The 13311-nt window shown below is 52.6% G+C and overlaps 1 protein-coding gene across 3 annotated transcripts; it reads left to right on the plus strand.

Annotated features, from left to right (window-relative positions):
* Positions 1–456: 456 nt before the first annotated feature.
* Positions 457–9974, plus strand: CRELD2 (cysteine rich with EGF like domains 2). 3 transcript variants are annotated; one of them, XM_008053283.2, is made up of 10 exons: positions 457–727; positions 907–989; positions 1483–1593; positions 2649–2740; positions 3255–3431; positions 4852–4947; positions 6389–6472; positions 7498–7593; positions 8191–8331; positions 9697–9974. In XM_008053283.2, exons 1-10 carry the CDS (start codon positions 608–610, stop codon positions 9744–9746), a joined length of 1050 nt encoding a protein of 349 aa, XP_008051474.1. In that variant the 5' UTR covers positions 457–607; the 3' UTR covers positions 9747–9974. The 3 variants fall into 3 exon arrangements, with proteins under 3 accessions (XP_008051474.1, XP_021565755.1, XP_021565754.1); XM_021710080.1 differs by lacking the exon at positions 7498–7593; XM_021710079.1 differs by lacking the exon at positions 6389–6472.
* The last annotated feature ends 3337 nt before the right edge of the window (positions 9975–13311 follow it).

The raw sequence follows: 13311 nt of genomic DNA on the forward strand, positions 1-13311 counted from the left end.
GTCCCCGCCGCCTGCCCGGAGAGCCCAGGTCGCGCTCTCGCTTTTCGCCCCAGCCTCGCCGCCCCCTCTGAGATCCCCAGCCACTACTGCGAAGGCTGACCTCTGCCGCTCCCGGCGTCGTTTCTCGGAGCACGACCTCCAGAGCTGCCCTTGGCCGGAAACGGGGCGGCGGAAGCAGAGAAGAAAGGTGAAGCCCTTGCCCGAAGCTAATATGGCCACTAGAACCCGGCTGCTGTTGCCGCAGAGAGCCCTCCCTGCCCAAAGTAAAGATGGCCGCCATAAACTGTGCATGGGAGGAGCGGGGCGCGAGGGGAGAGCCCGGATCTCCACACCCCCCTGCCCCCTACCTCCCGGCAGGACGCTGACCCGGGGCCTTCTCATTGGCCGCCTCTCGTGGCGAGCTCGGATTGGGCCACATAAGGCTGGGCCGGGTCTCTTCGACCAGTAGAGGCGCGGCGATGGGGAGCTGGGCGGGGCCTTACCGGCGCCGTCAAGTATCCCGGGGAACGGCCGGCGCCGCTGGGAGCGGGTGGGCGGCCGGGAGGCCGGAGCCGCGCGGCCGCTGGACCCGAAGCGCCGGCCGCGTCTTTCCGCAGCGCTGCCCGCCATGCGCTCGCTGCTCTGGGCCGCACTGGGGCTCCTGCTGCTGCTGCTGCCCGCGCCGGAGGCCACCAGGAAGCCGACACCCTGCAAGCGGTGCCAGGGGCTGGTGGACAAGTTCAACCAGGTGGGCAGCGGGGCCAGGGCGGGGGCGGGGGGACAGCAGCACGGTAGGGTCGTCCCACCGAAAGCCCGGGATCTCTCCCACCGTGGTCTTCTTGGGGTTGTCTCCACTGTGGCCCCGGAGTCGTCCCCACATGGATCCGGTGATGGGCCGCACTGAGCTAGGTGGGCGCCTTCTCGCAGGGAATGGTGGACACCGCAAAGAAGAACTTCGGCGGCGGGAACACGGCTTGGGAGGAAAAGACACTGTCCAAGTATGAATTCAGGTAGGCTCAGCAGACCACCACTGCGAGTATCGGGAGGGCCCTGTCCTGAGAAGCCCAGTGTCCTGCATTAATGACTGATACAGTTCCTTAGACACCAGTCACCTGTCTGAGTCGCCTCTGCCTGTGGCTGGGGACTAATGCGCTGGCCCTTCTCTGGTCTTCCAGCTTCTACACTGGTCCCTATAGCCCATTCTCACTCAATGGACACTGGCTATTTAAAAAATGGAGACTGGGAACACCATTCCCTACCTGTGTGAACTACTTACTCCTATCCTTCTCCCAGCAGGTGGTGTAAACCTGCCTCCCCTCTGCCTAGAGCCCTGGACCTTGCACCCTGGTTGATGTGTTGGCTCGGGGTCTTTCTTCAGTAAAGTGCTACCTAATTCCAGCCTGACACCAGATAGGGCCTCAGGAGTGACTGTAAAATAAACAGACCAATATGTTGCATGAAGCCTGACTGCCTTCCCGGTGCTGACTGGTGGTTGTATTTCAGCGAGATCCGCCTCGTGGAGATTGTGGAGAGTCTGTGTGAGAGCAGCGACTTCGAGTGCAATCAGATGGTGGAGGAGCATGAGGAGCATCTAGAGGCCTGGTGGTTGCAGCTGTGAGTGCTGGAGGCCTGGAGTGCTGTCCTGAGCATTCACTGAAACCATCTTAAAGGATACTTTTTATTTTCTGACTTACAATTTTGAAATTATTTCAGACTTAAACAAGTTATGAAAACTGTACAGAGTTCCCACATCCTTATCTCCCATCTCACCCATATGTTAGCATATTTTGTTACCGGAGTGCAGTTATTAGACTCATTTCCCAGATACTCTGGAGCGTATTTTATATCAACTGCATTTTCTTTTCCTTTTTATTTTTTTTGAGCTGGAGTCTCACTCTGTCGCCCAGACTGGAGGGCAGTGGCCGCTCCCGGCCACCGCAACCTCAACCTGCTGGGCTCCGGCGATCCTTCCGCCTCAGCCTTCCAAGTAGCTGGAACTATAGGTGCGTGCTACCACGCCCAGCTGATTTTTTTATTTTACTGTAGAGATGAGGTCTCGCCAAGTTGCCCAGGTGGGTCTCGAACCCGTGGGCTCCCAAAGCGCTGGGATTACAGACTGAGCCACCGAGCCCGACCTGCATTTTCATTTTAAATAAATCTGTCAGGTGAGACTTTTTTTTTGAGTCGGAGTCTCACTTTATCACCCAGGCCAGAGTGTAATGGCACACCCACAACCACTGAAGCCTCGACCTGCTGGGCTCAGGTAATTCTTCTGCCTCTGCCTTCCAAGTAACTGAAACTACAGGCATGTGCCACCACACCCAACTAGTTTTTTTTATTTATTGTAGAGACAAGGTCTTGCCTTTTTTTGAGTCAGAATCTCTATCACCCAGGCTGGAGTGCAGTGGCCTCAACTTGCTGGACTCAGGCGATCCTTTCATCTCAGCCTTCCAAATCAAGTAGCTGGAACCACAAGCATGTGCTACCATGCCTGGCTAATTTTTTGATTTATTATAGACAAGATCTTGCCATGTTTCTCAGGCTGGTCTCGAACCTCTGAGCTCAGGCAGTCATCTCACCTCCGCCTCCCAAAGTGCTAGGATTACAGGTGTGAGCCACTGTGCCCGGCTATCAGGTGAGACTTAATGAAAGTTTTTTAAAATCCTTAGGAAGAATGAGTATCCAGACTTATTTGAATGGTTTTGTGTGAAAACGCTGAAAGTGTGCTGTTCTCCAGGGACCTATGGGCCGGACTGTCTTGGTATGTTTCTTTCTTGAGGAAACCCCAAACCCCCTACATCATTCCCTTTATTCCTCTCATGATTCCCAAGGGACTTGTTCTCTGTAGGGTCTGGGACTCTGTCTTTTCCACAAGATAAGCCAGCTCCCCGCCCCCGCTCAAGGCATCATGGAACACCTCATACCCTAGGGCTGCAATATCACCACCAATTTCACACTTCAGGGAGATTCTCCTTTGGGCTATAGAGCTCTGGGTATGTAACCCCAGCTGTGTTTTTAACTTAGTGATTCACAGACTCACAGTAGCTCACAGGTGAATAGACTCACCTGAGTTTGTCCTAAATGACCTGCCTGGGTGCTTCTCTATGCATAGCCCTGTCCATAGAGCAGTAAAAGACCCATCTGTAGAGGGTCAAGGACTGTGGGCATGGTCTTTAGCCTTAATGGGTGAAGCAGCGTTCCTCTAGAAGAAATATATGTGTATTGAAATATAAGCCTCCGGGACTTCTCTAAACATGGATTTGTGTCCCCCAAAGCATGCCAGGGTGGGTCCAAGAGGCCCTGCAGTGGGAATGGCCAGTGCAGCGGAGATGGCAGCAGACAAGGGGATGGGTCCTGCCGGTGCCATATGGGTTACCAGGGGCCGCTGTGCATCGACTGCATGGATGGCTACTTCAGCTCACTCCGGAATGAGACCCACAGCATATGCACAGGTACGGGGATGCACCTGGGCTTGGCCCACTTGGGGTGAGGCTGTGTGGGAGCAACCCTTTGCTGGAGCTCCTGGCATGGATGGGAACAGGGACTTGTTAACTTTTTAACCTCGGGTGTTTACAGGAGCTTAGGAGGCCCAGAAGATGTGGCCCTTATGACACATGAAAGAAAATGACAAAGAACAGAGGCAGGTTGTTAGGGGCGCTTCCTGTCACTAAACAACCCCTAGAAGGGAAAAGCTGCTTACTTTTCTCTTTATTTCAAGGTCTGACACCGTTGAATCAGCAGATGTTGTTATCTCTGTGCTTGGTTCTCTTGGTTCTTGGATGGGGTGCCTAGTGGTGGGCCATACTCGAATATTCTAGCAAAAGGCTTGCTGTTCCTGCAGGATGGATGGGCCCTTGAGTACCCCACTAGGTATCCTTGGGCTGGTTGTAGGGCCATGATCACAATGCAGAGGCTGGGATCTGCCTGTTGTCTTTCAGGCAGTGTCCATGAGTGAACAGAGAACAGTGCTGAGCCCCACCTGCCCCGCGGCAGGAGACAGAAGGGAGAGATGGGCACACATGAAAATTAGAAGGACCCTTGAAGGCTTCCTGTGTGACCTCCCGGGTCCTGGTCCCCCCTCCCTGACTCCCCTTCCAGTGGGCACACCACCTGGTACTGCGTGAGGCAGCTTTTCCCACCTGGGTCTTCAGAATTGTCCCAGCTGTTATTCCATGCGCTTCCCTTCATGAGTTTTCAGAACACCCTGTCAGGTCGCACAGAGATGGAACCTTTGAGTAGTGATCAACCACACTACCACAGGTATTTGTGCTGCATCGGCCCAGCATGAGCCTGTAAAACAGTGTCCTCTCTCGAGAGCTCGCACATGTACAGGTTGATAAATCTGTGCAGGAAGTTGTGAGAGGCATCTTTCTAGAAGACGTTTTCTCATGGGGCACTGATGTGTAGGAAAGCCTCCTCTTAGCTGTTCTGTGTGGGTGAATGTGTTGAACGCCAGTTAGGGCATGGCCTCTCTGTTTCTCACACCCCTCGCTCACTCCCTGTCTCGGATGTTGGTGTGGCATGGGGCACTTGCGGGCTGGTGACTGGAACAAACACACCCAGCCAGGTGCTGGCTTCGGCCAGATGTTGGCTTCAGGTGCATGTTGCTGTCTTCTCCAGGTTATAAAAAAGTCCTTTGGAGTCTTAGTTTGCTGAGAATTTTATTATTAATGGGCATTGAAACCCTCGTGTGTTTTTTCTCATATAGATAGATATTTCTGCCTCCCTGGGATTTTTCTGTCGTCTTTGTTTCTTGTTATTCCCCCGCTGAGCTTAAATTCCTCATTCTAAAATGAGCTTTGCCCCTGGTTTGTAACAGAGGGTAGGAGGGATTCACACCTGTACATACCTGTACCCACCTTTGCTTTCCAGCCTGTGATGAGTCCTGCAAGACGTGCTCGGGCCCGACCAGCAGAGACTGTGGCGAGTGCGAAGTGGGCTGGGTGCTTGTGGAGGATGCCTGCATGGGTGAGGAAGGGTCCAGGCGGGGCTCTAGGAGGTCCACTCCTGCCCAGGCTCCACAACCCCTCCCCTTATTCCTTCTATCTGCAGCTGTCCTTGTTTCTGTCTATTCTGGGCCATGGGAAGGTGACCCTGGTGTATTCTCAGACCCTGAATGGAGGCCTAGGTTCACACACCTGTGATCCCACCGTGTGTGGGCTCAAGAAGGAGTGGGGCTTCCCTCATGTTTTCTGCAGACTAAATTCTGGGCTGGGTGGGCATCTGGACTGCTGCTATCCTTGCTGTCAGGTGACTCAGGGTTGTGGGCCTGCGGTCCAAGCTGCCCTGGCATAACCATGTGAGAACTCACCTGACTGAGTTTCTGGCAGAGAAACCTTAGGTTACATGCCCACTTGTGTCCCCTTTTTCTGGTTTCATAAAAGACAGTACAGGGTGGGAAGCATGATGGGGGAGACTGATGGGGAGCAGTGGGTTATGAGGGATGTGGGCAGGGACAGGGACTAGTGGCATAACTAGGTTCAGGAGCAGGCAGACAGGGGAGAGCTGTCCTGCTGGTGCGCATCACAGACAGAAACTGCCTCGCCCTAGAGAGCACAGTCAGGGATGCAGGTGGCTGCTGGGAGCTCCTGCCATCGGAGGGGTGCAGCCTTCTGCTTGTGCAGTGCGTCAGGCTGGCTCCATGCCTGGCAGCGCTCAGCAGAAAGGAGGTGCCACCCCCCTAACACAGGTCTCCTCTGGGTCCATGTCACAATACTGGTGCACATGGGTCCTGGCCTTGGTGCTGTTTGCCATATTCTCCACCCGGCCCTACCACAGTGGGCACTACTTTTTTCTGTTGGATCGCTTTCTGTCAACCTGCTCCAGTCTGACAGAGAGCACAGAGCTCACAAACTCATTACTACAGCCTCTGAGTTCAGAGAAATTGTGGGGAGGGCCTGGCACTGGCTGTGGCTTTGCTATAGGCCTAGGTGCCTGGCAGGGAGTGGGGGCCAGAGGCTGGGCTACCCCCTTCCCCTGCTGGCCTGGGTTTTGGTTTCGCCCCCCAGCAGCTGCGTGCCCTTAGGCAAATGAGGGGCTCGGTCCTGGGCCAGGTTTCACATCTCCAGTAGGGAGGGTGAGGGACTCTGGGGTGTGTAAGGCAATGTGGAGCAGGAGACGCTCACGTGCCAGCCTTCTGTTGTTGTCTTCCTTGAGGCAGCTCCTCCCCTGGTTGGCATGAAATATTCGCAGGATAGGGTGTGGGGCTGTCAACTCTATCCTGTGAGACCTCCAAGGACAGTATTTGAGATGTGTCCACTGGAGGCTGCTGTCCTTCACTTCCCTTCCCTTCCCTTCTCCAGATGACCCTGACTCTAGGTTATGTCAGGCAGTAAACTCTGTCCTCTGGAGATGCTCCCTCGGCCCAGCTGTCCTGGGGTCCACTCACAGTTGTGCTGTTCTGTTCCAGATGTGAATGAGTGTGCAGCAGAGATACCTCCCTGCAACAACACACAGTATTGTGAGAATGTCAATGGCTCATACACGTGTGAAGGTATGTGGGGTTGGGAGGGGGTGGGCTTGCACTCCCAGGGCTCCTGCTGGGGTTTTAGTTCTTCTTTTTAAAACATTTATTTGTGATTTATTAGCATAACTTCTACATATTCTACATGCTTTAAAAACATTGAATGTGGCAACACAAGTAATAGATGTTTGCTGCAGAAAAATAAGAAAAATCTACAGTGAGTGAACCCTGTTAATATTCCAACACACTCCTTACAGACTCTATGTGCGTTGATTTTACACAGTGCCTTGTAATCTGTTTAATCTGTTTTTCTTCATTCAACAATATATTGTGAACATTGTTTTACATTGTATTTTTTCTCCATCATGTTAATAATTTTGGAGCGTGCCATTATTTCATACTTTTCTAAAGCAATCTCTATTGCTAAACATTTAAATCATACCAATTTTTCAATTATAAGCTTTGAATATTTTTACAAGCAAAACTTTTAACATTCCTCATTGTTTTCTTTGGGTTGATTTCCAAATTGCTCAGTCAAGGGAATGTATATTTTAGGGACAAATTGTCCTCAGAAAGGTCGTGCTAATTCATGGTCCCAAAGCAGGATGAGGCTCCCTTCCCCTGTGTCTATGACAGTACTGCGTAGGTTTGATTTTAACACTGACAGTGGTGTCTTTGACAATGAGATGTTACACTGGAAGCCTTGTGAAAGGCTCCATTTAATTAAGTTCCTAGTAGGCGAACAAACCAGTGTCATCAAGCTTGAGGTGGGTTTTGTTTCTAGAACATTTGCTATCACCAATTTCTATGTCAAAAGGATTCACAGAAGGACACTTTGTGGTGCCCTCTTCCCCCTGCTCAATTTACTCTGTCTTGGCTGTTCAGGAGTTTGCCACACAGAGGGATGTGAGTCTATGCTTTTGCCAGTAGACAAAGCTGAGCAAAGCCACTAGTGATTAATGAGAAGAAAACTCAAATTCTTAGCAGTGTTGGCGCCTCTGCCATCCTGTCTTGCAAATGTGTTTGGTGGTCTGATATGCCCTTCCTGTTTCTAGAATGTGATTCTACCTGTGTGGGCTGCATAGGAAAAGGCCCAGAAAAGTGTAAAGAGTGTATCCCTGGCTACACAAAAGAAAGTGGACAGTGTACAGGTCAGTGCAATTGTATCTGCTGGACTAAGATGGAACCTTGGTCTGTGTTCTGGCGGTACCACGATGTGAACAGCCCTGGGAGGAGCTACCGGGGGTGGGAAGCAGCTCAAACTCTCCTGCAGATGTGGCTTCTTGAGGTTTACTGTGCACTTCCCCTGGGAGTCTCATGAGACACAGAAGCTGTAGTGGGGCCCACAAGTCTGCTCTGGCCATCTTGGGTATGGAGGCACTCCTCCATGGCTCAAGGTCAGGGCCTCCCTGATGTGACCCACCCAGTAGTCTTGGGCTCTGCTGGAACCAGAATGGAGAAAGTAGACTTACAGATGCCCCACTGTCCTGGTTGCCACTGGAACACATGCAGGGCTTCTGGTCCTCACCTTTGCCTGGGTGTCTTTTCAGCATCTTTTACCAGTCGAGGGCCTGATCTTTGAGATGTGAAATTCTGCCCTCTTGAAGCCTTTCCTGACCTTCACCCCTTTCTCTAGTATGATGTTTGTAATTTTGTACTTTCTTTATCTGAATGAATTATGAATGAATGAATTTCATGTATATCTACTAAATGAAGTGATTTATTTAAATGGAGTATTTTTATTTTAGATATAGATGAGTGCTCACTAGCAGAAAAAGTATGTACAAGGGAAAATGAAAACTGCTACAATACTCCAGGGAGTTACGTCTGCGTGTGTCCTGATGGCTTCGAAGAAACAGATGACGCTTGTGTGCCGACGGCAGGGGGCGGTGAGTGCCAGGGCTCTTACTCTAGGCAGCTGCCCTCTGTGGCATGTGGGGTTTGCATGTATGCTGGTTGCCTGAACTGGGACTCCAAGTAAAGAAATTAACATAGACAGTATCCTTGGGATGGTGACATTGGGGCTCCTGGAAGACAGGTAGATAAGCCTCTGTGGATGCACACTCGAGCAGAGAGATAGCGGCTCCCTGAGAATAAAGCCCTGAAGGAGTTCATGGCACAGACAGAAGGAAATGACAGACAGTCATTGAAACTTAAAACTCAGCAGGTGGTTAACAGCAGTGTAGATGTAGGTGAAGATGCAACTGATGAACTGAAAAACTGGAAACTGCTCAGATTGCTGCAGGGAGACATGCAGGAAGTTGGTAGCTAGCAAGATGGTAAGACCTCTGATGGTCTCTGTATCAGTTTTCTGGGGCTGCTATGGTAAGGACCACAGACTGGAGGGTTCAGCAACAGAAATGTATTCTCTCACAGTCCTGGAGGCCAGAAGTTCAAGATCAAGAGGTCAGGGTTGGTTCCTTCTGAAGGAGATTTTGCTCCAGGTCTCTATCTTTGGCCTGTAGATTCATCTTCTTCCTGTGTCTTCACATGATCTCATGTATGTATGTCTGTCTCTGTGTCCAAACTTCCCCTTTTTATAGGGACACCAGTTACTAATGACTTCATCTTAACTTGATCATCTGCAAAGACCCTGTTTCCAAACAGGTCATATTCAGAAGTGCTGTGGATAAAAAGTTCAGTATCTTTTGGGGACACAATTCTACCCATGACAGTCTCAGAAATTCTAGAAGAATATGGAGAGTGGGAAGGAGGCATGTTCAAAGAGATAATGGCTAAGAGGTTTCCAGAATGAGTAAGACATGATTCAGGTTCCAGAAACTCCCTGAGTCCTGAGCAGGAGAAATAAAGTGATGCTATATCTAGAAGACTGTAGTAAACTAAAATACCAAGACAAGAGGGGAACTTAGGGTCAGCAGAGAACGGATGGGCCAGAGGACAAGGCCGCCTCCTGCTGCTCTGCGCCATCTTCCTGCCCTTTGGCTCCAGCATTCCAGGGTTGCTCAGGCTCCTGTCCCATCCTTGCTGATTGCAGGAATGCCTTGCCATCTCCTAGCCCTGCATCCTCCACACCCACAGCAGTGTGGTGGCTCTCTCGTGCCTAGGTACCCCCAGCTGTGGTGAGCACCAGCTTTCATCTCAAGCTGCCCTTGGAAGGGCTGCTGCCTCCAGGGTCATGTGCCAGGAGATGAACATCAGGACACCTCCACACACTACTGTTTCAATGAAAGCTCTGTTCTCAAGGTCCCTAGTGCTGGGTTTTTACTCAATGGTCTGTGTTTGTTTCCTGACAGAAGCTGTAGAGGAAAACCCAACACAGCCACCCTCCCGTGAGGACTTGTAACATGCATCCAGAGTCAGAAGCCGGACTTGCCCTTTAAGTTATTCAGAATGACATTGTCTCCGTTGCTGCAAATGGTCGGTTGGAGGGAGAAGCTGCCTTTTTTGAAACAGTTGATACTCATTTGGCCCTTTAAAAAGCTGCATTTCTTGGTTGTTCTTTAAAAGACTTGTATATTTTGATACAGTTCTTTATAATAAAATTGACCATTGGAGGTAGTCATAAATTGAACATATGTGGATTTGTCTCATTTAAAAAGTAAAGACCTGGCCAGGCATCATGGCTCACGCATATAATCCCAACACTTTGGGAGGCCGAGGTAGGAGGACTGGATTGTTTGAGACCAGGAGTTCAAGACCAGCCTTGGCAATGTAGCAAGACCTTATCTTTACAAAAAAAACTAAAAATAAGCCAGGTGTGGTGGCAAGCACCTGTAGTCAGCTACTGAGGAGGCTGAGACAGGAGGATTGCCTGAGCCCAGGAGTTTGAGGCTTGGTGAGGCCCATGATCACAGCACTGCACTCAGCCTAGGTGACAGAGTGAGACCTAACTTAAAAAAAAAGTATGAACCTGACTAGGTGCAGTGGTCCATGCCTGTAATCACAGCACTTTGAGAGGCCAAGGAGCTCAGAACCAGCTTAGGCAACATAGACCTTGTCTCTACAAAAAATAAAAATAAAAAAATTAGCCAGATGTGGTGTACACTTGTAGTCCCAGCTACTCAAGAGTCTGAGGCAGAATGATCACCTGAGCCCAGGAGGTTGAGGCAACAGCAAACTGTGATGGTGCCATTGCACTCTATAGCCTAGGCATCAGAGTGAGACTCCGACTCAAGAAAAAAAATACAGCTCTTTAATGTTGAGTTTGCTCTGTCCAGTTTGCACCAGACCTGCCAGAGCAGAGATGTGACTAGAACTGCCGAGGTCTACAGATGTAGCAGGTCTTGTCCTGGGCTTGCAGCTGAACTGGATGACATGCCAGATAGGTTGAGGGAGGTAGGGTCCCGGGCCCTCCCTGCAGCAGCTGCCTCAGGCAAGTACAACTGAGATCAGATGGGTTCCAGGGACCCAATCTGTGGGATCCACTTCAGAGAATGTTGTCAAGGGACATACAGAGAGAAAGGGTCCCTCAGGTGGGGAAAGACCATCTTTGGGGGCTGAGCTAGAGAAAATGGTCAACCACAAACCCCAGGGCCAGTTCCCCATCTAGGAATGAAGAGATTCCAAGAAACAAGCTGGATTTTCTCCGGGATTGAGGTGGGCAGACCACAACCTCCTCCCTGAGCTCCCCATTCATACCACAAGACCCTCTACTCTGGCCCTCTGGGGTTCTGACCTACTGGGAGGAAGCGCCAGGGTCTCCTGATGTCCCCCAAGGCCCACTTGGCCCGATCCTACCACTCCTTCCAGCAGCTTCTCAATCATGCCAACCCTCTGGCCTCCTGGGAGGACCCTCCAGCTGCTCCCACTCTCATCCATGTCAGTATCACCCACCTGTTTGCATGCCCTCTCCCTATGCCAGCCCCTCTACCCATGGCCCCCACATCCTACACCTCCATGCACTCATGCTGACTGGGTTCTAGGTGACCACTCTTTTTTTTTCATGTTTATTTTTTAAGTCTTCCATGTCACAAAAGGTGCACATGGAAACAACCAGATGCCAGAGTCTAACACAGTGGTTAATCTTCTCCGTATCGTTACAATTTTAGTATATGTACTGCCGAAGCAAGCACTAGGTGACCACTCTTTCCTGGGCACTGCCCCTGCAGGCAAGACTCTCTGAGTCCCTAGTGGACAAGGTGGCCACAGCCCACTCAGGTCAGCTGAGGTGTAGCCTGGCCCTAAGTCTCGCCTCTGGCCTTTCCTGGGGGGATTGCTCTAAGTGGCCTCACTGGCTCTCTCTGTCTCTGTGGTGGGGCCTGGGGAATGTCTAGTCCTAGGCCAAGTCACCAAGAACTCATAGAGTGAACATGGCTCAGCACAGGTGGGGTGGGAGCTGCTCTAGTTCAGTCCAGACCTCTCACAGTTCTCTTCATATGCTGATGCAACCATCTAGAGACAGGGTCATAATGGTGCAGGTCAAGGGGCAGTGGCCCGGTAGGTTGGTGGGGAGCTTGGAACGTGGGGCAGAGCGTGGTGGAGTGGACACAGGGACGACTGTGGGAAAAAGCGAGGGGCAAAGAGGAGGTGAAGGAACTGAGTCCCTGGGAGGCCAAGCTGCCACTGGAGCCCCAAGTTGGAGGATGGAGCTGCAATTGGGGGGTGTCCAGAACCTTCAGAACCCCTCAGGGCTGCATGGGGTCGGGGAGGTGCTGGGAGAGGAGGATGAGTCAGAGCTGTGACGCCTATCAGTGAGTGAGAAACCAGAAGATTCCAGAAGGAAATCTAGAAGGCAACTTGGCCCTGCGGGGTACCTGGGAAGGTGGGGCATCTGGGGAAGACGGAGAGGGCACAGAGAGGCCGGGAGGAGGACTCCCGCGAAGGGAAAGCGGAGGGAAGCCCAGCAGAGGGCTAGTGCAGAGGCGCACCTGTGTGCACACCTGCACGTGTCAGAGCAGCGCGCCAGGCGCCCTGCCAGGTTCCCGGCACCCTCCAGGCGGCCCCACGGAATCGGAGAGACGACGGAGGCGCTGTCCAGCCTTGGGCACGTCCCTGCTCCGTTCAGGCCTGCGGCGCTAAATCAGCTCTCCAGTCTGGGCGACTGAGACTTCAACTCAAAATAAATAAATTAAATAAATAAATAAAAATATCAATCGATCAATCAATCAGTCAGCTCTCAGTTGGAACTGCACGCGGCCGGCCGGAGCGTGAAACCGACATCCCACCTTCCCGCCTGGAATCCCAAAGGGGTGTCCGTCCTCGCCGCTTGCGGCGCGCGGCCACCAGGTGGCGCTGTCTGCCGGCGCGAAGGGTCTTGGTGCCGGTGGGGGACGGGGTGGGGAGGCGACCTCCTCCAGCACAGGTGGCACCAGGATGCGTCCAGAGGGGCCAGGCAGTCCCTGGGAAGCAGGACCTCGGCCTGGGCCCTGCAGCGACCACCACGCTGGCCCACCGGGATCCTTCGGGGGCCCTTCCTGGAGGGAGCACTGCGGAGCCCCCACCCTGCTCTCCTGCCGGACCACGTCGCGGAGCAGACAGGCCTGCGGGCAGCCTGAGAGGGAGCTCAGCGGCCTCAGACCCCGGTCCCTGCGGCCCTCGCTGGCTCCTGCTCAGCTGTTAACCCCGAGGACGGTCGCGGTCCCCTTCCCTGCTGCAGCCCTGGCTCTCCCCCTGCGCGTCTTCCCTGAAGCTGACTCCATGCGTCTAGCGGCCCCTGAGGCCGAGACTGGAGTGACTCAAGTTACTCAGTGGTTGAGCGACCCCAGCCTCAATTTTCTCACCTGTAAACGCGAAGAAGTCCCCAGCGGAGCAATCTGGGGCCAAACAAAGGGAAGGATCCACAGCTAGACGCGGGCGTGAGGAGCTGGACAGGGCTGGACAGTAAGAGTGCACCAGGCCCCAGCGGGACTGCGCCAGGCAGGGCCAGGGGCGAGCGGCGCAGGCAGGGGCCCAGGGACCACGGGAGCCGG

This window comes from Carlito syrichta, unplaced genomic scaffold (genome assembly GCF_000164805.1).
Source record: "Carlito syrichta isolate Samal-C Ts95f unplaced genomic scaffold, Tarsius_syrichta-2.0.1 Scaffold288020, whole genome shotgun sequence".
Classification (NCBI taxonomy): Eukaryota; Metazoa; Chordata; class Mammalia; order Primates; family Tarsiidae; genus Carlito; species Carlito syrichta.